Source organism: Misgurnus anguillicaudatus, chromosome 22 (assembly GCF_027580225.2).
Source record: "Misgurnus anguillicaudatus chromosome 22, ASM2758022v2, whole genome shotgun sequence".
Classification (NCBI taxonomy): domain Eukaryota; kingdom Metazoa; phylum Chordata; class Actinopteri; order Cypriniformes; family Cobitidae; genus Misgurnus; species Misgurnus anguillicaudatus.
The window spans coordinates 9,896,677-9,917,715 of NC_073358.2; the positions used below are offsets into that span (position 1 = coordinate 9,896,677).

The 21,039-nt window shown below is 37.3% G+C and overlaps 3 protein-coding genes across 6 annotated transcripts in view; 1 reads left to right on the forward strand and 2 right to left on the reverse strand.

Moving 5' to 3' along the window:
* Positions 1-1,468: 1,468 nt before the first annotated feature.
* Positions 1,469-5,207, reverse strand: tnfsf13 (TNF superfamily member 13). 3 transcript variants are annotated; one of them, XM_055200819.2, is made up of 6 exons: positions 4,784-5,207; positions 4,125-4,230; positions 4,001-4,051; positions 1,910-2,028; positions 1,702-1,840; positions 1,469-1,591 (listed from the first exon to the last, which is right to left on the reverse strand). In XM_055200819.2, the coding sequence occupies exons 1-6, from the start codon at positions 4,982-4,984 to the stop codon at positions 1,482-1,484; spliced, it is 726 nt and encodes a 241-aa protein (XP_055056794.2). In that variant the 5' UTR covers positions 4,985-5,207; the 3' UTR covers positions 1,469-1,481. The 3 variants fall into 3 exon arrangements, with proteins under 3 accessions (XP_055056794.2, XP_055056795.2, XP_055056796.2); XM_055200820.2 differs by having other exon boundaries at positions 4,001-4,048; positions 4,784-5,206; XM_055200821.2 differs by lacking the exon at positions 4,125-4,230 and having other exon boundaries at positions 4,780-5,205.
* A 614-nt stretch (positions 5,208-5,821) lies between these two features.
* Positions 5,822-9,185, reverse strand: LOC129441077 (uncharacterized). 2 transcript variants are annotated; one of them, XM_055200823.2, is made up of 6 exons: positions 8,983-9,185; positions 8,809-8,901; positions 8,631-8,694; positions 8,236-8,399; positions 8,035-8,131; positions 5,822-6,380 (listed from the first exon to the last, which is right to left on the reverse strand). In XM_055200823.2, the coding sequence occupies exons 1-6, from the start codon at positions 9,003-9,005 to the stop codon at positions 6,180-6,182; spliced, it is 642 nt and encodes a 213-aa protein (XP_055056798.2). In that variant the 5' UTR covers positions 9,006-9,185; the 3' UTR covers positions 5,822-6,179. The 2 variants fall into 2 exon arrangements, with proteins under 2 accessions (XP_055056798.2, XP_055056797.2); XM_055200822.2 differs by having other exon boundaries at positions 8,631-8,697; positions 8,983-9,179.
* A 308-nt stretch (positions 9,186-9,493) lies between these two features.
* The window catches only part of kif1ca (kinesin family member 1C, a), a 54,058-nt gene continuing 42,512 nt past the window's right edge, over positions 9,494-21,039 (forward strand). Inside the window, exon 1 of the mRNA XM_073860932.1 lies at positions 9,494-10,016. The gene's annotated coding sequence lies outside the window, so the exon portion shown is untranslated. The remainder of the gene's footprint in view (positions 10,017-21,039) is intronic.

Below are 21,039 nucleotides of genomic sequence, written 5' to 3' on the forward strand. Positions count from 1 at the left end.
ATATATATTTATTTATTTATATTTTAAAATATACAAAATGGCCAAAAATATATTGGTTAAAAATAATTTTTGAAAACATGTTTCATAAAATATATATATATATATATATATATATATATATATATATATATATATATATATATATATATATATATATATATATATAGGCCATTTTAATTTATATTTTTAAATATATTTCAACTTATATACTATTTAACTCATATAGCAAAAAATTATAATTTTCAAATATATGTATTAATTTATTATATGTATTATTGTCAAAAGCACTATCATAAGCTTTGGTTTACAGTAAGTGTGCAGTACTTTTTTAGGGCCATTGTAAGTGTATTTCTAAGTAAGTATGATGTATTTCTGTTGGCCCAAACAGTTTTTCTGAGTTCAGCAGCATACAATTTAATCTTTTTGTGAACAATTCCGTCAGATAACCTTCGGCCGGAAGGTTATCTAGGGAAATTGTGGGAAAAGTTTAAAGGGCACATCACAGTGTCTGAGGCTGAGAGTTTCGTAAAAGTGATTTTATTCAATGACACTAGAGACCAAATGTTTCCTCAGACATATTTCCTGACAATGAGTTTACTTTAGTATTACAGGCACGCAAACACGCCTCTGAAACATTAAATAACCTATGGAGACTGTTGGCTTTGTCATTTGGTGGTTAGATAACTATTGTGTTAAAGCAATTTAGATAGTTTAGTTAAAAACAGACATTCTCAAGAGTGAGTCTGATGCCTGCCGGGTTTTCCTGATGGATAAGGAACAGAATTTAAGTGAAAGCTGATGCAATGACGAGCTGCTGTGTGGAAAGGTCTTAACACATAAATAACATGAATCAATACATTTAAAATAGAAATGAAGTAAATTCAAAAGCTTGTGTTATTTACTTGTAACATGTAAACTCTTTAAAAGTGCTTATTTTATAATATATTACTGTAATATGTTCATTGAAAATGCATGCCAAAATCTGATAAGGACACACCTTTACTATTGTGATGTCATAGTACAGTATCAGATGGTGATGGTGCTATGAATCAAATATCGTTTGTGCTATTTTGCAAGGCACTTAGAGTATAAACAAGGACATCTTGGTATTGCTGTCCATATTGTATTTTTAAGCTGTTTCCAACCATTTTTGCATGTAATCTATACAGACGTTTGATATAAGTTACAGACATATATCATACAAACAGGTTAATATGGAGCACAAATGACTTTTCATAACCATTTGAAAAACGTACAATTTCTAATGTGTTTCAATTGACCACAAGGTGTCACTAATGCACCACTTAAAAACTTGTAAGGTAGCCGCAATTGTTTGAGTATTAGGTATACAGACAGCATAAAGTGGCCCCAGAAGTATTTGTATGCTATAGCCACATTTATGCATGAATGTCTTGCATTATAATAGAGAGGCATTCATTTAAAAAATAGCACACAAGGACACAGCAGGTCATAAGAAATTGTTATATGTTGAGAATGCCCATGAATGTCGCGTGAGCTGTTAGGATGAGTTCTGCTGCTGTGCGAGGAACGGAGAGTTGAAGCGTTGATCCAGACTCCAGAAAGTGAATGCCTTTCACAGAAACACACAGAAAGTCATATACATCTAGGATGGCTTAAGCGTGAGTACAATATGGGGTCATTTACATGTTATCTCTGTACTTTACTGTCCTGTTGTCTTACCAGCAGTGTAGCACGTGTTGAGTGGTTGGCTGACATTGATGGGGATGCTCTTCAGACACTTCATTAGCTTAGACTCCGCCCCTTTAAGCTTCTTTGTGACCACGTGACCCATAACACTGGTGGTATGTTTATGAAGGACCTGTGGTGGGTAACAGGTTACTATCTGTAAATAAATCATACAGTTATACCAGAACCAAACATGACCTACCTGACTGTAAATGAAGTAAGTACCCTCGGTTACCACGGTTACTGTGTCACCTGACACTTGGAGCCCGTTACCTCTGCTCCGCCCAACCGCCCAAGACAGGACAGTGAGGTCATCATCATCTGAGAAATAAATGAGAAGTACGTGAGATCTCTGAGAAAAAAACATTTATTCATGTCAAGCATACATGTCAAATCTATATGCTATTGTACTTAAAAGCAAGGCTTTGAACCGGTTCACGGAACAAAAACGAAAACCAGAAACTTGATGTTTTGCATGGAACAGAAACGAAACCAGAAACTTTCCAAAAATATATGTTCCGGAACACAATATATATTTAAAATCATGGTAACTGGTTAACATCGTAATTTTTTCCGTTCTTTGGCAAGATTTCTGTGCAATATGACTCGGTAAAGTTCACTTTCAGTCGTCGTTGACTCATCAGAGAAATGAGAAGCTTGCCACCAGCAAGTAGCCTACTCAAGCCCAAGTCTCTAATGCTCAATCATAAGAGGTACATATTTCAGGCTACCAAATATCTCAAGATGTTTGGTTTTTTAATTAATACTAATTAGTGGTGTAACGGATCGCAGTTGATCCATGATCCGTATAGATCACGACCCACGGTTCGGCTCGCATCCGATTCACGGATTAATACGCACATTTAAATAGGGTGAAAGTTGATCATTTGCACGTGTTTCAAAGGCTTGCAAATGTTAACACTTCAGTGATTTTAAACAATTTGACCACAAAAAGGCGCTAAAGTGAGCAATTTTCTGTACGCACAGACGCACTTGTGGTTGAATGTGTCTGGTCCAACTCCAATCAAACGTGATTATCCCTATGCCCTTCAAAGATCAGAACTCTTGATGTATAAACTTAAGAGAGAGTTGTACTGTGTCTCATACTGTAGTCCATTAAAATACATTTGGAAAATAAAGCACTGATAAACAACGTAATTTTTACTTTATGTGGAGCACCGTTTGAAATTTGTCCTCCAACTGTGTGCGCGCGTGTTTAAGTGCACTCAAAAGTGCATACACGGAGAGACGCGTTTCAAAAAGCAAGCGAGCAATCTTTCTGTTCTTGACAAGACACACACAAACAAAATGATCTCGAAATACCACAGTATTCTTTTTCTAATAAAAACATTTGTTTAAAGGTGCAGTGTGTAAATTTTAGTGGGATCTAGTGGTGAGGTTGCGAATTGCAACCAACTGCTAAGTCCACGGCTCACCCTTCGCTTTTGAAACACATAGAGAAGCTACGGTAGCCGCCACTGGACACTAGTAAAAAAGCCGCCACTAGTAAAAAAAATTGTCCGTTAAGGGCTTCTGTAGAAAAATGGCGGCTCAAAATGGCGACTTCCATGTAAGGGGACCCTCTGTGTATGTAGATAAAAATGTCTCATTCTAAGGTAATAAAAACATAACGGTTCATTATGAAAGGTCTTTATACACCCCTGATAATATAGTTTTGTATATTATTTTGCATTTCTGTCAAAAGATCCTTCTAAAAATTACACACTGCACCTTTAAGTTGTTTGCCAATAAACGAAATTGTCCTTGTCTTAATAAATGTATAATGTTGACAAATGTAGGCATGTCAGAATTACAGTTATCCCACTTACATAATGTTGCCTTTTATAATGTTTGATGACTAGAGACTTAAGGAAAATTATGTAGACTAATAATTTAAGTTTAATGTCCTAATGATCAGCCTACTTATTTGTACGTCCCACAGCTGACGTATGAACGTTATTAACCGGTTCGGGAACTTTATTTTTTTGTTCTAACCGGTTCAGGAACCTCAATTTTAGGGTTGAAACGAAAACGTTAAAATACTGTTTCTGTTCGGAACGAACCAATTGGGAAAAAATTTGGTTCCAAGCCCTGGAGTGCACTTAAATGTGACCTTCTGGACCAAGCATATTAAAAACATCTTTTGTGTTTACAATTAAATGCAATCTAAAAATAAAAATGTAACACCCCGTGTGATTTCAACAAGTAGGACATTTTATCAACCAATGAGATTGTAGGATAAGGTTTAGGGTTTCGGCAAAGATGTTTGTGAACAATGACATAAAAAACTCACTGTAAGACTGAGATGACACAGGAACAAGATGAAGAAATGTGTGATGCTCTGCTAAAAGAAAAGACAACTTGTATAAATTGAAACAAAATAAGAGAGAGAGAGAGAGCGAGAGAGAGAAACTCACTGTGCCGTCTCTGTCTCCGTTTCTTCTCTCCGGTCACGTCTCTCTTGTTCCTTATGTCTGTGTGTGTGTTTGTCTCTTTAAATCTGTGATACCCGTTCATCTTACACTGTCAGACAAAATGGTCAAAAAGTGGTCCCTAGCTGTCACTGGGGTGGTACCCTTTCAATAAGTACACCTTTGCACCTAAAGAGTTCATATTAGTGCCTTAAGAGTTACATATTGGCACCTTAAGCGCATATAAGTACCTCAAAGTACCACATGTATACATATCTGTACCTACCCTTACAAAATTAACCGTGCGTTTACTACAGTTAAACCCAAAATCCATGGTTACTGTAGTAAAACCATGGTTACCACAAAATAACTATGGTTTTCAAAAACAATAGTTATGGTCACTGTAGTTAATTCATGTACTGTAGTTACCATGGTTAATAGTAAATAATACCCCCCAAAAATGTACTACACTTTTACCACAAAAACATGGTTAATTTAAGGAGCTTTTTAAAGGGCACTGCCCCAGTGACAACTTGGGACCACTCCTTGACAATTTTTCCTGACAGTGTACAGTAACATATTTGGGAAATGAGAGATTAAGTGACATATTAAAGCAGACAGTCTGAAAGACAGACGATGCATTAAACAATAAACCACTCACCTACCCCGCAGCACGCGCAACACATCCCACCGTCCATCTCTGATACGTCACGAGGCCTGAAGCGATGCTTTATCTCAGCCATTTCACTCCTGAGCATCCATATATGAGTCCATTGGATGTACATCACAAGCACACAGGTGCACAAAAGAAACCATTTGAACACGTTTAACTTGCGGACTGAAGCAGCAGCGGGAATGATCATCATAGATGTATATGTGTGATGGGATACGATCAGTTAACTTTCGTTTTCGCAACTTTCTTTAGAAATCTGCGGGTGGAAAAAACACACCCACATTCTAAAGGATGTGATTCAAAATCCTAAAGGATTAAAGCTCTGGATTTTCCCAGCGTTTAATCAGTGTGCCTTATGATTGGTTGATCCACATTTTTATTGTATTCAACCAGGGGATAAAAAAATAGGAGCCAAAAAAAAACGAGAGCAAATAGGAGCTGTGAATAAAATAAACGTTAACGATATCAAATAAAGTGACATAGATGCACGAGAAGACAAATTTATGTTTGTTTTGGTACGGTTTAAACGTAAATATGGGAGGAGTCTAATGATTCTGACCTGTCAGTCATCTCAAGCTTATAAGCAGCTGCCTAACCCAATTTTTTTCCTGACTAACCCAGGTGAATAAGAACACTTCCTTTTTACACTTCTCTAAAAGACGTACAATTCGTGCTAGTTTTAGACAACGTGAATATACTAAAATGTGCTAAAAATGTATTTTAAAAATGTATTTATGTACTACAAGTGGTAACTAAATACAATTTTTATACAAAGAGAAGTATCAAAGAAGAATTAGTGCACAAAAATAGAGCACTTCAAGTACATTATTGAAGTATACTCATTTTTACCTGGGAAAGCCCCTTTTTTATTGTTCCTTTATTTTTACTCATTTCTGCAGTCCGAACTGGGATTAAGTTTAGAAAACCTTTAAACATGAAGGCCAAATTGCTTTTTAATTACAAATTTGTAACAAAAACATTTTGTGGGTGACTGCTAATACTCTTAATAATGTATGAGTCAGTACAATCATTTAAATGTATGTTTCTTTTATTTATTACACATTTTGTTTATGAATAGAAACAGGAACAGGACATTGGTGACTTTTTTGGTATTGAGATCATCTGTGGTTTCACAGAAGCAATGTCAGCGCACAAGTCTTTGAATTTTCTTCTTAAATATATATTCAAACATCATAAAATCTATTAAATATATTTTTTTCTCACAGAACATTAAGAACTTTTCATTAACTGAATGCTCAGTAAACATTTATAACCATTACAGCAATTGTGAGTACATAAATAAACATATTTCCAAAGAAAAAAAATGGTCAAATATAGAACTTGTCTATAAAGTTTAAAACAGGCCGGGACTATAGGACTTGTGCTTTTCAATGATAAAAGTCTATTTTTTGGAACAGCATTTCATCATAATCACTTCTGATGAGGATTTCAGCAGAGCTCCCAGAATTCGCTGTGGCACAAGCAGGGGTCATCGTGAACGATCTGTGAGCTGTTCCCTCAACAAATGACATCATGGGGTTTCCTCCAGGAGCCAGGTTAAGCACCTGCTCACATCCTGTGAAGAAGAACTAAAGGAGAAAGTCACACTTCTAACCACAAAGGGTTTGTTTATCAAGTATAGTTATATTATACGCAGCCCAATTAAAAAAAAAACATGACTTAAAGGAACACACTAACTATTTAGGATTTTATCTTATTCCCCGTATCCCCCAGAGTTAGATAAGTGCATACATACCCTTTTCATTTCCCTGCGTGCCGTAACTCTGTCTGACGCACCCACCACCAGCCCAGCCCAGCACAAAGACTGAAAGCGAACGGCTCCAGCCAGCACACCGCTCCCAACAAGCAACAAACAACGCCAACACCTTTCCATTTATATGTTGTGATTTGTATAGTCACAGCGTGTACAAATAACAAGGTCATATGAGACACAGCCATCTTTTAACCGTATACATACTGGGAACTATATTCTCAGACGGCGAAGCACCGCTACTTGGGCGGAGTGATTTGCTCGCAGCACCCGAGAAGCCTTGTGGTGAGGAGCAGAGAGTTCGCTCAAAGTTGCACTAATAACTCCGCCCAAGTAGCAGCGCCTCGCCCTCTGAGAATACAGTTCCCAGTATTCATACTATAGAAATCACAACATATAAACAGGAAAACTATGGTGCCACCTTGTCACGTATCGGGAGCAGCAAGCCAGCTGGAGCTATTTACTTCCAGTCTTTGTGCTAAGCTAGGCTAGTGTGGGTGCGTCAGAAAGAGTTACGGTACGCACGGAGATGAAAAACTAATGTATGGACTTATCTAACTCTGGGGGATACGCTGAACAAGCCAAAATCCCAAAAAGTCGGCATGTTCCTCTAAACAAAGGATATAATAAAATTTTTGGCAACTGTCATTTTTAATTTCTGAATATGAACCAATGTATAGCAAACCAAATGCAGAGTTGTTATTGAATTTGAAGAAGTAAAAGTTAAATAAATGATATATTAAAACCAGAAGAAATTCCTGAGTGGCTCGACAATGGCAAATGCCTTGCATGTTTTAAGACTTAAAGGAAAACACACAGTTTTTCAATATTTTACTATGTTCCCACCTCAACTTAGACAAATTAATACATACATATCTTTTTAGCATTTAGCCTAGCCCCATTAATTCCTTAGGATCCAAACAGGGATGAATTTAGAACACTTCCACGTTTAAAGACTGTTACATGTACATGAGTAGTTACACGAGTAAGTATGGTGGCACAAAATAAAACGTGGCAATTTTTTAAGTGGATAAAAAATGAGAACTATACTGTAAGGCGGAAGAGCACTTAGTTTGCAGCACTTCGACCTCTGGCGCAGCAACATCATCACTCCTGTGAACTCCCCCCCTTGCTCAAACTCACCCTTTTGAAAATTAACCAGGGTTACCACAAGACAACCATGATTTTCAAAAACCATAGTTACAAAATGGTTACTGTATTAAAAATATGGTTTTGTTGATAGTAATAAATACACCAAAATACCATGGTTACTACAATTTTACCACAAAAAAAACTATTACTGGTTAATTTTCGTAAGGGCAGTGAGAAGGGGAGTGATGATGTTACTGCGCGCCAATGTCAAAGTGCTGCAAACTAGGGATGTATTAATTCGTCTAAGCCGGGTAGGAACATATTAAAATATTGCAAAATGGTGGTGTTTTCCTTTAAATTAACACCGCACTGAGACTGACATCAGTTGTAAGACCAGGATGCTGTTCAGTCCTGCCTTCCTTGACTTCCTGTTCCACTTTGGTCTCTGTGGCGCCCCACCATCTGTCCCCTTTTAACCTGAAACACAACAAAACAGACCCATCTATCATAAACTCTTAATTTTCATGCCAGTGATACACTACTCTTCTTTATTTTCTTCCCACAATCCTTTTCTTTCTCACGCATTTATATGGCGCTGTCTTGTCCTCAGGTCCCCTATATGCTGCAGGACACTTGCGGTATGTCTCTGGAAAATCTGATCTCTCCTCCTTTTGCCCATCAGCTGTGAAGGCCGTGGCAGCATCTCATGGGTCAGGCTTACATTCGCAGCATTATGTCTGCCCACCTGCATGAGTGCAAAGGTCATGGGTTCATTTTCCAGGGAACTCATTTACATATTGACAAAAATGCACTATAAGTGACTAAAGCATCTGGCAAATGCAAAAGTTTTGTATTATGTGGTAATATCATGGTACAAAAAATACCCTACTCCAATTACATACTAGTGCTTTGATTGATGTTAACTTTATTAATTGTCTTTCATACTTTTAGGTTATGACAGACATCGTGCACTCACCATTCCTGCAGTTACATTTGTATCCATATTTAGTAGTGACGCATGAAAAGATTCAAATCCTTCACTGCTAAACAAGCACAAACAGCTCATATATGTGCAAACTTTCACCGTTTCATATATTACAGGGTCGTTGCTACACTTGTGTAATAGGATAGGGCTGGTGAATGAGTATTTTTACCATGGTAGTCGGACTTCTGTCGCCCAGTGAGTCTCCTCAGGTAACGTTAACTCGGACTCCTCACTGTAACGACGATTCACTTCCCTCGATTCCCTGAAGAGGACACCATCGCAACATTTCTACCCAATACCAACCTAATAATAACAAAGGTTTATTACAGAAACAATCTCTTACTTTGCAAACGACGAAAACTCCATTTCAGTTGCCTTTGTGCCTTTATCCCTTCAAACTGTTTGAAGATCGTCAGCTATGAGAGAATAAGTTTTGTAGCGCGCGCCATCATACATGACAGCGCGTGACAGTGTAGAAATAACTCTCTATGATTATTTCGAGACAGTACTTTTGTACATAAAACGTATAGATAAAAACGCAACAATATGCTTCTTAGGGTGTGCAGTTGATTTAGGTCTATAACTTTATTAGGAGAAGGCGAACGGGACTTTTTGTAAATATAAACATGAACAAACACATGACATGACATCTCAAATATTATGCAATAATATTATATAATACGAACAGTGCAATAAGCATAGATGTACGCAAAGAAGAAAAGGATAGTAGTACAGTTAAATGAATTTTTTTTTACTAAATGAACAAGGTAAACATAGTCAAAATAATACAACAATACAGTAAACAGGCCAGCAGGACTTTTAACTTGTCTCCGATCCCGCTGACGTCACGCACTGATCTTTGGGAAGAGTGACGGAGCAGTGCTCCAAACTTTCACATACCGGTGACTTTTAAACTCATCTATCTTCATTGAGTGGGATCTGTCAATACCTCAAATAGTCCGAAACAACTTTGTTATTGATCAAAATATCGTTGTATTTATTCGACGTGGATGTCTCCTCTGCTTTTGAGCTTTTGTGTTGGTGAGACCCAGCTGAGATTTGGGATAGTCATACACATGCGGATCCCATTTATGTTTGGGTTTTTTATATTCGGTTCGGAGAAGGATTAACGTTTTGTATATTTTTGACAAGTTTTTGTTGTTTTTGTATTAAGTCCGTGGGATTTTCACTGAACGGAAAAACTTCCACCCAACTTTTTGGTGCAGCTGGTCGTCGTGTGATCCAGCAGGTGGAGAAACTCGAGCCGCTCTTTCATCAGATAAAAGCACAACAATCTATTTAAAAAATAAAGCGGATTCCTTTAAACGTTGGATTTTATTTCACGACTTGGTGACTGGAAGTAACTATCCGAAACGAGTAAGTGTTTTAAATCTGCTTGTTTTTACGAACACACACACACTGATCTGTCTCACTGTATTTTTCTGGATTATCTTTATGGCCATAATTATGATAGGAATGCCGCTGAAGTTTCTGTCATAGCAGTCAATCCTAAAGATGGAACCTCATCATTGGTAGTACGTTTATGAATCTTTTAACCTCTGAAACTGTCCATACAAGTGTGTGTTTTACTCCAATATCCAACAGCAATGTGTTCACACCTCCCATTTATATTTTTATATAATATGTAAATATATTAAGTATTGCTGAATGACCTGGTATTTCTTCAGGAATTAAAAAAAAATTTGTTTCCCAGAGTCCCATTGGATATTGTATTTGTATTGTATTTGAATGAAGTGTCAATGGTGGACAGTTAAAGAGTCATCATAGGGAGAGCTATACAAGTTTAAAATGCTAAAATGTTAGGTCATAGAAGAGCTTTTTATTATATTGAATTTGGGAATAGTAAAATTCCCAATGGAAACTGTGTTTTAAATTAACCACTTTTTGTTAAGTCAATTTTAAAGGTATTAGGTTAAGATACAGTATCACTGAATGGTACTTCAGATACTCTATGAATTATAAATTCAGTATAAAGTGTAATTTATAGTCATGTGTAAATTCCATGGTGTAGCTATGTGTGTAGGCTGTTCGTAGCCTGATGCGCACCTCACCAAAAATGTAACACCGCGTCCATTCTACGCGGATCGTGGAAGCGCTATGATTGGTCCACTAGAACTAGAACAAAAATATTTGCATCGCATTCCTTTTTATAGGCATTTCTTAATGCAATGAACAAAGATGGGCCAAGTTGAGAAGGGATTTAACTTAAACTGCAACAAAAGTCGCTGTCTATTTACCCCCATCACTGCTGGTCTTTTCAAATAATACAAGCTGCTTCTTCGTTTATGGGTTTACGAGCCAATCTGCTGCTTCTTTGGCAGTTGCGCTGCTACTATGGGTTATATGCCTGGATACTGCCTACCAGCGATCTGAATGTGTGTTTGCACGTCGACACAAACAACAACGCAAAAGTATATACATGTACTGTATATATAATACAGTAGGGCTGCACGATAAATCGCATGTGTTTGTCACGCGCATCACGTCAGTAATGCCGGTTCCTTGATTAGTATTAAATCGCCATCAGCTGTTTTCAGATGGAGCAGCCCCAACTACACAGAGCCACAGCTCACCGACAATCGGGGCAATCTCGCGTTAATTATCGCGGACGTATCGCCTGCGATATGTATGCGATATGGCCCAGCTTGTCAGGGAACTACGGCTCTGTGCAGTTAATGTCGCGCCATCTGAAAGCAGCTGTTGGCGATCCAACACCAATCAAGGAACCGGCACCACCGACGTGATGCGCGTGGTATCGCACGCGACTTATCGTGCAGCCCTATAATACAGTATGAAAAACGACGCATAGCCTGTGTCGTAACGGCTACGTTGTAGGACCTAAGCACAACTATAATAAGCCCTTAATAGCTTAAATATCAGAAGTATCTTTTTTATTGCTGTCAAAACATTCCTGAGGTTTAAGGTACATTCACATTATAAGCGACTTTATCGCTGTGTGTCACTCTTCTCTTTCAAAAGAGGCGTTTCTATATCTGGTTATCATAAACAAATGAGTAATGTCATCTCTCTCAAGGGTTTTTCTCCTCCTAGAAGTTTTCCCACAGGGTTTTTCTCCTAGGGGTTTTTTAATCCCAACATTGGCTTAACTTAGCACTTTCCTGTATACGTTATATTACTACGCTCGCTTGTACGGTTTATTCTTAGCCGCTGTATTCTGCTATTATTCTGTGTTTTCCCCTACATCTATTCATGTAAAGCTGCTTTGAAACAATTAACAATTGTGAAAAGCGCTAAAGAAATCAAATTTAATTGAATTGAACCCCAGTAACTGACGAGAGATGGATGACGTGAACTCCACTGCTTTGTTCTCATTGGTAGTCGCTCCCGAATGTCGCTCATAATTTGCATAAAGTTAACGGTCACTGTCACTGGTGTCGCCGAGCTTACATTGAAATCAATGGGATCGTGTCGCTCTGCTACTGCTAGTCGCTTATAATGTGAATGTACCTTAAGGAAGGGAAAATAATATTTTTGAATTTTAGTTCCAGGCCTGACATTTAACATTGGGTTAAATTATCTTAGAGAAAATGTTCCAACAGTGGGATGAAACAACCCAGCATAATTTAAATGGCATCCCAAAAGATTGTGTTTGTCCTTTTTGACCCAACCCTGGGTTGAAAACAAAGTGCAACCTTCCGATCTCTATCGTGAAGCCAACATGGAAGTGACTTAAACTGCAATCCATTAACTGGCCGCTAGAGTCTGGCTCCAATTATCATAGACCTCCATGTAAATTATATTATTCATTAAAGTTCTGCATAATTAAGGGTGTGGCCACTTGAGTGATGGGTGAACTGCCACTGCTGTCACTATTGTCGAGCTAGGCTTGCGTGGTTTCAGCAACCAGCCACTTCAGCTTTACCCACGTCCCGCCTTTTTACCCATTTTCGGTTATCCACGAGTGATGCAACTATTGGCTTCAAAAAGCTCTTCACAAACCTATGGGTGCTGTCATGGACTTGAAGTACTCTTTTCTTATTAATTTATTTTTTCTCACCGCGGTCTCTTGCACCTTAATTGAAAAGTGTTTGCACGTCTGTATTCTGCAATGTAGCTGCTGGGTTTTAGTGACTTTTATTACAAGGTACACATACACATAGACACTTAATGACAGACCAACATTCCTCAGGCTCACAAAGGTATGCTGTTTCTGTCTTCCTCATTTTAGCCATCCGTCTCTCTTTGTCTCTCTTATTCTTTCTGTCTCATGGCTCCTGTCCAAACACAGAGTCTGGCCGAAGGTTAATTACATTAATTACATGACATGAATCCATCACATGGCAACATACTTCAGCGATTGCATACTTGGCTTAGTCAAACAATCTAAAACATCATCAGTCTACTTGGCAGTGCGCTGTAAATTCCAAACTGTCAAATATTTGCAAACTTTAATCAGTTGCCTCTGGATCAATTTAGAGTTTCTTTGTTTAGAAGAGTATCCCCTGTGATTTCAGAAGGGGATAAACCCCAAAAACTGCACATTTTTGCTCACAGCTAAAAAGTGGCAATTTTAACATGTTATAATAAATTATCTATATGGTATTTTGAGCTAAAACTTCACATGTACTCCGGGGACACCAAAGATTTATTTGACATCTTTAAAAGTATTGTGAAATGTCCCCTTTAAAATCCATTTTGGTCGATGGGATCACAAGTGGAAGATACTAAATATTGGGTTATATATGCTTCTCAATGAATTACGGTCAGTGGCGGAGTGGCCATCGGGAGAGTCGGGACATTTCCCGATGGGCCGGTAGTGTTTTGAGGCTGCAAGGGGTCGGTCTGATAATAGTTATACATTGCGAGGTATAGCAACCCCGTCTGGCGGCTTGATGTGCGGCCGCTTCCCGCTGGTCAAACTGTGCAGCCTCTTTGCTCAACATAAAAGTGCTCAACCTGTTCGGCAGGTCCAACCATGTTTAGGATTTTTAAAAATATAGGGAGATCATTGAACGGCTCTCCCCAAATGGCATAGCCTGTCGGCCTTTGATGTAAAAAGCCGCGCCGCCGAATGCCTGTTTATTAGAGTACACATGCGGTCGGATTGATCCATCAAGCAGATAGACTATTTGATAGTAAGTGTGGATTAAGGATGTTTAAAATCTCTAGCTTGATGGTCAGTACATAAATGGATCAAATTAGCACATTTGCAAATGTTTGTATCCATATGGCTATATAATAAATAAAAATAAGAAGGGTAACTTTGCAGTATCACATTATATATTTCCTACTATGTGATTTTCATATTATAAACGACAGTATTCAATGGCAATATATATCCTCACAACATTATTATTTCTCAAAAGGATTAACTGTACTCTTACAGTTATTCAAAGATGCACACATTATTCCGCATATGATTTGAATAGTCGAGCGTATATAACGGCAATGAACGTCTTATATGGCAATAAATATAATAACTTAATATAACAGTATAATGAAATAAATAAAAAGACAAGGAATTAGGATTGGCATGTAAATTGTATTGTTACTACCAGAAAAACAGCTAAATAACTGAAATAAACTCTGAGGTAAATGCGCCAAACACGTTAAAATGAACGAGCAATAACAGTGGATAAAAACATTATTATCTTTCAAAACTTTGTATGACAAAAATGATATTTAAAGGAAAAATTCTTACAGTTTTTCAAAGATGTAAAGAAAGTATTCCATATTACTTCCCTTTATGAGCACGTTCATCTCTAGCCTCGCTCTGTTATGTAATAGCTGATTGACGGGTGCGCATCTCCGTCTTTCAAACAGGTATCATTTTGTATAGTTACTCATTTAGGAAAATTATCCATGATTTGATGATTTTATTATTATTATGAAAAAGTTTTTTTTTTTGCAGATTGATTACGATTTGTATTACCGTAGTTTTACTACAAATACAAGACCTTTTTTTTTACCACGGAGGGCCGGTGGTATACGAAATTTCCCGGTAGATTTTTTTTTGTCCCACTCCGCCCCTGATTACGGTGAAATGACACTACATCCAAAAGTTTACCAATAACACACGTAGTGATAATCTCATGTTTCAATGACTCGCCCATAGACCATCCCCTCAAAGTTATCAGTACAAAGTGATTGGATAGAAGAAAACGCATCCTAATACCAAGTCAAAACAGAGCCTGGTTTTCTAAAAAGCACTCGTAGGTTGCAAAGCTTGCCAGCATTGTTTGTGTGTCATTTTGAGACACACCCAACCAATCAGAGATGCTGTTACGGCCAGGTTTTGACCTGTCGCGATTTATGGCACTCTTGTAGTAGTAAGGTTTTCCAGGAAGCAGGATTAACTTACCATGATGAGCATTAGCACTGAACCCCTTAACTTGTAATATGTAACATGAACCTTGACAGTTCCAGTCTCCATTCACTTTCATTATGAAGTAGTAATTTGGACGGTCTCCAATGTCTGCTTTTCTGTTCGATGGTAGAATGTATGGTAGGTTCACCCCAAAACAAACTTCTATCTTCACGTACCCTTAAAACATAAGTAAATAAAAAAAGTTATTTTTAAAGTTCAGTACTAACACGGAACTGTTCTTGAATCAGCATTTTTCTTTTATCAGCAGCCACCTTTGACCCCGACCTGTTTGTTTAAGCAGCCGAGTGTTGTGCCGTGATTTGATTCTGTGCTACAGATTTCACCTCAATTTGTTTCATAAATCATAAAACGTGACCAACGGTAAAGTAGCAAGCGCTTCTGAAACACTGTGCCAAAAAGGAAATGTAAAAGTGAGCAAAAGGTCATGAAACAGGGAGTGGTACCCTTCTAACTGGCAGCAAGGCCAATATTTCTGAAGTAAGCTCTTTGTCAGAAATTGTATTTTGTATGTCATTTTAAAGGGGGGGGGGTAGTAATGCTATTTCATGCATTCTGACTTCTTAACACAGTTTAAGAGTTGTAACTCTCATGCTAAACATAAGCAAAGTGTCAAAAAATCAGTTGAGCTTGGGACGGAGAGAAACTCGCGCTTCTTTTTCCTACAAGTTTCGGAAAGTTTTTTCAAACTGGAGTATCTGTTATAGCTGATTGACCCCATATTCTTTTTATGGCCTTTTACCTCCAGAAAATCTCACGTGTTTTATTTGCAATCGGCACATATGTGCATGTAAACGACATGAAAAACAGCAAACATTTTTCACCTCAGTTGGCATTTTACTGCACTTACGACATTTACACCTTTTAAACGGGCAAATGCAAAAGAACATATCAAGAAGTTTTTAAATTAAGTTTAATTTCCATCGATGTCACAGCTGTTAGATTAGTATCCAAAGGCTGCGCAATCTTAACTCTTTAGCTCCGCCCACCGTACATCGTCTTTCTCCAGAAAAAAAGGAATGGCCGTTCTGCCTTTTTAATAATCTGACAACACAAATGACTCTTTGGACATATGAGGGTTGAAATACTACTCTAGGTAACCAAGATTACCATTAGAATGGCAAAAACGGTGTGTTATGTGAGCATTAATTTATTTGACAGTACACAGACATACTTTTTCATATGCTTTTATACAACATGCCTTACAGTGCATTCAAGATATACGTTTTATCATTGTCTGCTCCCTAGGAGTCGAATCACGATTAATCTATAGCAGATTAAAAGTTTTGTTTACATCATACAGTTGTGTTCAAAATTATTCAACCCCAACTGAAATTGATTGTTTTGGCCGGTTTGACATTGATTTTGATCATTCAGTCATCCTGCTTACAATTACATCAAAGAGGCATGTGTAGGTCAGACAAATATAACATAACATTTATAATGAAATAACCACAAATGTCTTTTCTGTGCTCACATCATTATCAGTTTTATTCAACCCCCAAGTGACATTCAATCGTAGTACTTAGTACAACATCCTTTTACAGTTCAAACAGCTTTTAAACGTGAAGCATAGCTTGACACAAGTGTCTTGCAGCGATCTACGGGTATCTTCGCCCATTCATCATGGGCAAAAGCCTCCAGTTCAGTCACATTCTTAGGCTTGCGCACTGCAACTGCTTTCTTTAAGTCCCACCAGAGGTTCTCAATCGGATTTAAGTCTGGTGACTGCGATGGCCACTTCAAAATGTTCCAGCCTTTTTTCTGCAACCATGCTCTAGTGGATTTGGAGGTATGCTTGGGATCATTGTCCTGTTGAAAGGTCCAACGTCTCCCAAGCCTCAGGTTTGTGACGGACTGCAACACATTGTCATCCAATATCTCCTGGTACTGAAGAGAATTCATGGTACCTTGCACACCCTGAAGTTTCCCTGTACCTGCAGAAGCAAAACAGCCCCAAAGCATGATTGACCCCCCCACCATGCGTCACAGTAGGCAAGGTGTTCTTTCCTTCATAGGCCTTGTTTTTCCTCCTCCAAACATAGCGTTGATCCATGGGCCCAAACAGTTCTAATTTTGTTTCATCAGTCCACAGAACACTATCCCAAAACTTCTGTGGTTTGTCCACATGACTTTTGGCATACTGCAGTCGACTCTTCTTATTCTTTGGAGACAGCAAGGGGGTGCGCCTGGGAGTTCTGGCATGGAGGCCTTCAGTACGCAGGGTGCGCCGTATTGTCTGAGCAGAAACTTCAGTACCCACATCTGACAAATCTTTTCTCAGTTCCTCAGCAGTCACACAGGGACTTTTTTCCACTCTACGCTTCAGATAGCGCACAGCAGTCGCAGTTAGCATATTTTTTCTGCCACGACCAGGAAGCGTTTCAACAGTGCCCTTTGCCTTGAATTTGCGAATGATGCTTCCTATGGTGTCTCTTGGTATGTTTAACATCTTTGCAATCTTCTTATAGCCATTGCCCTTCCTGTGAAGATTAATCACCTCTTCTCTTGTCTTCCTGGACCATTCTTTTGACTTCACCATGTTTGTAACCACACCAGTAAATGTTTAGAAGGAGTTGAGTATCACAGTCATTTTAAAGCTGCCTAATTGGTGCTTATTAGGCTTTATTGCTGTTCCCTGAAATCCACAGGTGTTTTCAATACCTGATTGAAAACACTTCAATGAACCTCTGTTCTTCAGAGTGGTAGTTCTTTAAGGGGTTGAATAATTGTGTCAATGAAGAATTCACAAAAGAAACATTTACTACTATATTACAAAACCAATTGATGTCATTTTAGTTGCATATGGTTCTTTAAGAAGTCATTGTAGGATTTCATTCTGAATGCAATTACAAATGTACACTAAATTCCCTAAAACCCTTAACAGCATTGGGGGGTTGAATAATTTTGAACACAACTGTATATGTGTGTGAACTGTGTAAAATAACTTTTTATAAAATGCACACACATGCATGTATATATTTAAAGGAACAGTATGTATGAAATTTATATCAATTAATCATAAAATGCCCCTAATATGTCACTAGACATTAAGAAATCATTTTCATTTCAAATACTTATATCACTGACAACAGTGGTCCGGCCAGGATATTGTCATTTAAAAAGTGGAGTTGCAGCCCTTAACTGATGTTTATGTTGTCATTTTGTGTATTGGCCACCAGTTGTGTGATTGCAGTACTGGTTTTAGACACAAGTTTTGTGATTGCAATACCCGTTTTGGCCACAATCCTACATACTGTTCCTTTAAGAAATGTTACATGCGTATACATTTGTATGTTTATGTATAATTTATATATTAAAATTATACATGCATGTGTGCATATTCATATACATAATTATTCACAGTTCACACAAATATATATTGTAAAGAAAAACTTTATTCTGCAATAGATTAATTGCGATTAATCGTTTTGCATCCCTAGTACTGTGTATAATAATGTGCATATATAATACACACACATGCAAGTATATATTTAAGAAATATTTATGTATTATAATTTATATTATGTATAATTATAAATTCTTAATATATTCCTAAAATTATTGTGCATATTTATTTATATATACATAATTATTACACACCGTGCGTACACACACACACATTTATGATGTAAACAAAAACTTTTATTCTGCAACTAATAAGTCACGATTAATCGTTTTGCATCCCTACTGCTAATGCAATGCTCTATCAAAGGAGCTACATCTTATAGGCCTGTGTTTATTTTAAAATTGTAAGTGGTAGTTGTTTGACATTGCAGAGAAAAATCAATGCAAAATATATAACAATGCATGCAGCAAAAGTTTCCATATTATTGTTGACATCACACATCTGTATCTTGGTACTATGGCTAATTCTACTACCGTGTTTGTTCTGTCCTATTTAGAATTTTAGTATGGTGGTGTGTTTGGGCACAAAAATCTGGTCCGAAGCAAAACCAACGTGTATCCTCATGGATACTGGCTTTGGAAGGCCTTCACTGTAACGTCTATTGATTTAACATTCAAATGAGCTGTAGACATAGGCAAACAAATATTTAACCAGTAACCACTACACTGGATCTCAGTAGCCAGCATGTGAGAACATTGAATTCACAGGTCTTCACAGCCTCTGTATGTGTCTAGAGTCTTGCAATGACCCGTGCACATGAAAGCAGGAGAATAAATCCTGCGGTGTGTAATTTGCCTCAAGAATGTCACGTCTGAAATTATAGATGCAATCCATGGCCGACAGTCACCTGCTGCGCTTGCATAAGGCAGTGATATGTGTGTAATGTAAGCTATGATTGTTATGTGCACTGTGTCACAGTGTGTTTATGTCGTCTGAGCTAAAGGGTGTAGCCCCTGCTCTTACTGACATTTGCATTGTAATACAGAGTGCCAGACATACATTTACCAAGACATACAATAGCAAGAAATAACATTGTACTGTTTTCGCACATTTAATATGTGCTGGACACCCCTATTCTTATTGTAGCATTATTTTCACACGGAATATTAACAAAATACATGTTTAAGTACTGAAACTATATATACAACTGTAGACATACACTGAGTCCCACGGGGTGCATGGCTAACTGGATACCACCCCTCATACCAAACAGCTAATGCCTGAAATATACTGGAATGTGTTTACAATGGTAACATGCATGTGTGCTTACACTTATATGAACACAGGATAGTCGGTAAAAGTATTTTGTGGGGGTACACAATGTATGTCTAATGGTAATATTCTACTTCTAATAAAATGTGCTTTATTTTATATGCAAAATATAAATTCTGATATTAAAGTTATTTTACATTAATGTCTTTTTCATTAGCAACATAATTTTATGCATTTATCTTCATTAATGTTAGGAAACGTGAATACAATTATTCATTGTTTGTTCATGTTACTTCATTGTGCATTGTTCACGTGTTTTTTTTTTTTAAGTTATTAGTTAATGTTGAAATAAATGTATTAATAAATGCTCTTTTTGGTTTTATATGAAATATGGTAAAGGCATTTTTGGGGAAGTTGAATTATTTTTGTATTGTTTAATTTGTTTCAGCCAAAATGTTTACTATTGGTAAATCCAAAGATATCGGATAACAAGATTGAGCACTCCTTAAAGGAAAACACCACCGTTTTTCAATATTGTACTATGTTATTAACTCAACTTAGACAAATTAATACATTAATTAATACAAAGATACCTATCTTTTTTCAATGCGTGCACTTAAAGCAACACTATGTAGTTTTTTACCTTTAAATAATGTCTCTAAAATTATTTCAGTGATAGAACAACTGAAGAGTTTGGTTCCAAAACGCGATAAACGCCATTTTTGAAAAAAATGAGTTACTGCCAAAATCAGCATTATATCAGGTCAGTAGTTAAAAGTAAATTCTTAATTTTACGCAAAATCCAATATCCGCCGTTTTATTCTGTCATCTTTTCTCCCTTTTTTTCCAAAATGCGATAAACGCCACTCCCCCTTTTTTACAGAACGCAATAAATCCCACACCGCACCATTCACGCAATGTAAACAAACATGGCGGCGCGCTGAGTACATGGAGTCCTAGTTTTCCTCATCTACTTTGTACTTTGTGATCAACAAACAAAACAAAATAATACTTTAATTGCATTGATAAACCTGTGATGGTTTTCTGTGATGGGAAAGAAATGTAAGCCATCAACATCTAATAATTTCCCTGAGAGGCACTCGGGAGACGGGTGCTTGTTCTCCCGACAGCATCAAGCTTCTCATGCTAATACATTGACCCCAGAGGATCTTATGAAAAACTTTCCATAATTTTACTCAAAGTCAACGAAAATCGAGCAGGACCAAAAACATTTTACAGCTGATCGCTGTGAAAGACGTTAAGCGAAGACGTCAAGTAACCGCAATGACAGGGTTCTTAATATGACAAAGTAAGTGTTTTGATTAATAACATTAATGTTTATATTTTTAATTAGTGTGTACAACTAGTCAACTAAATGAATATAACATGGCAAAGATGAATGCACATTTATA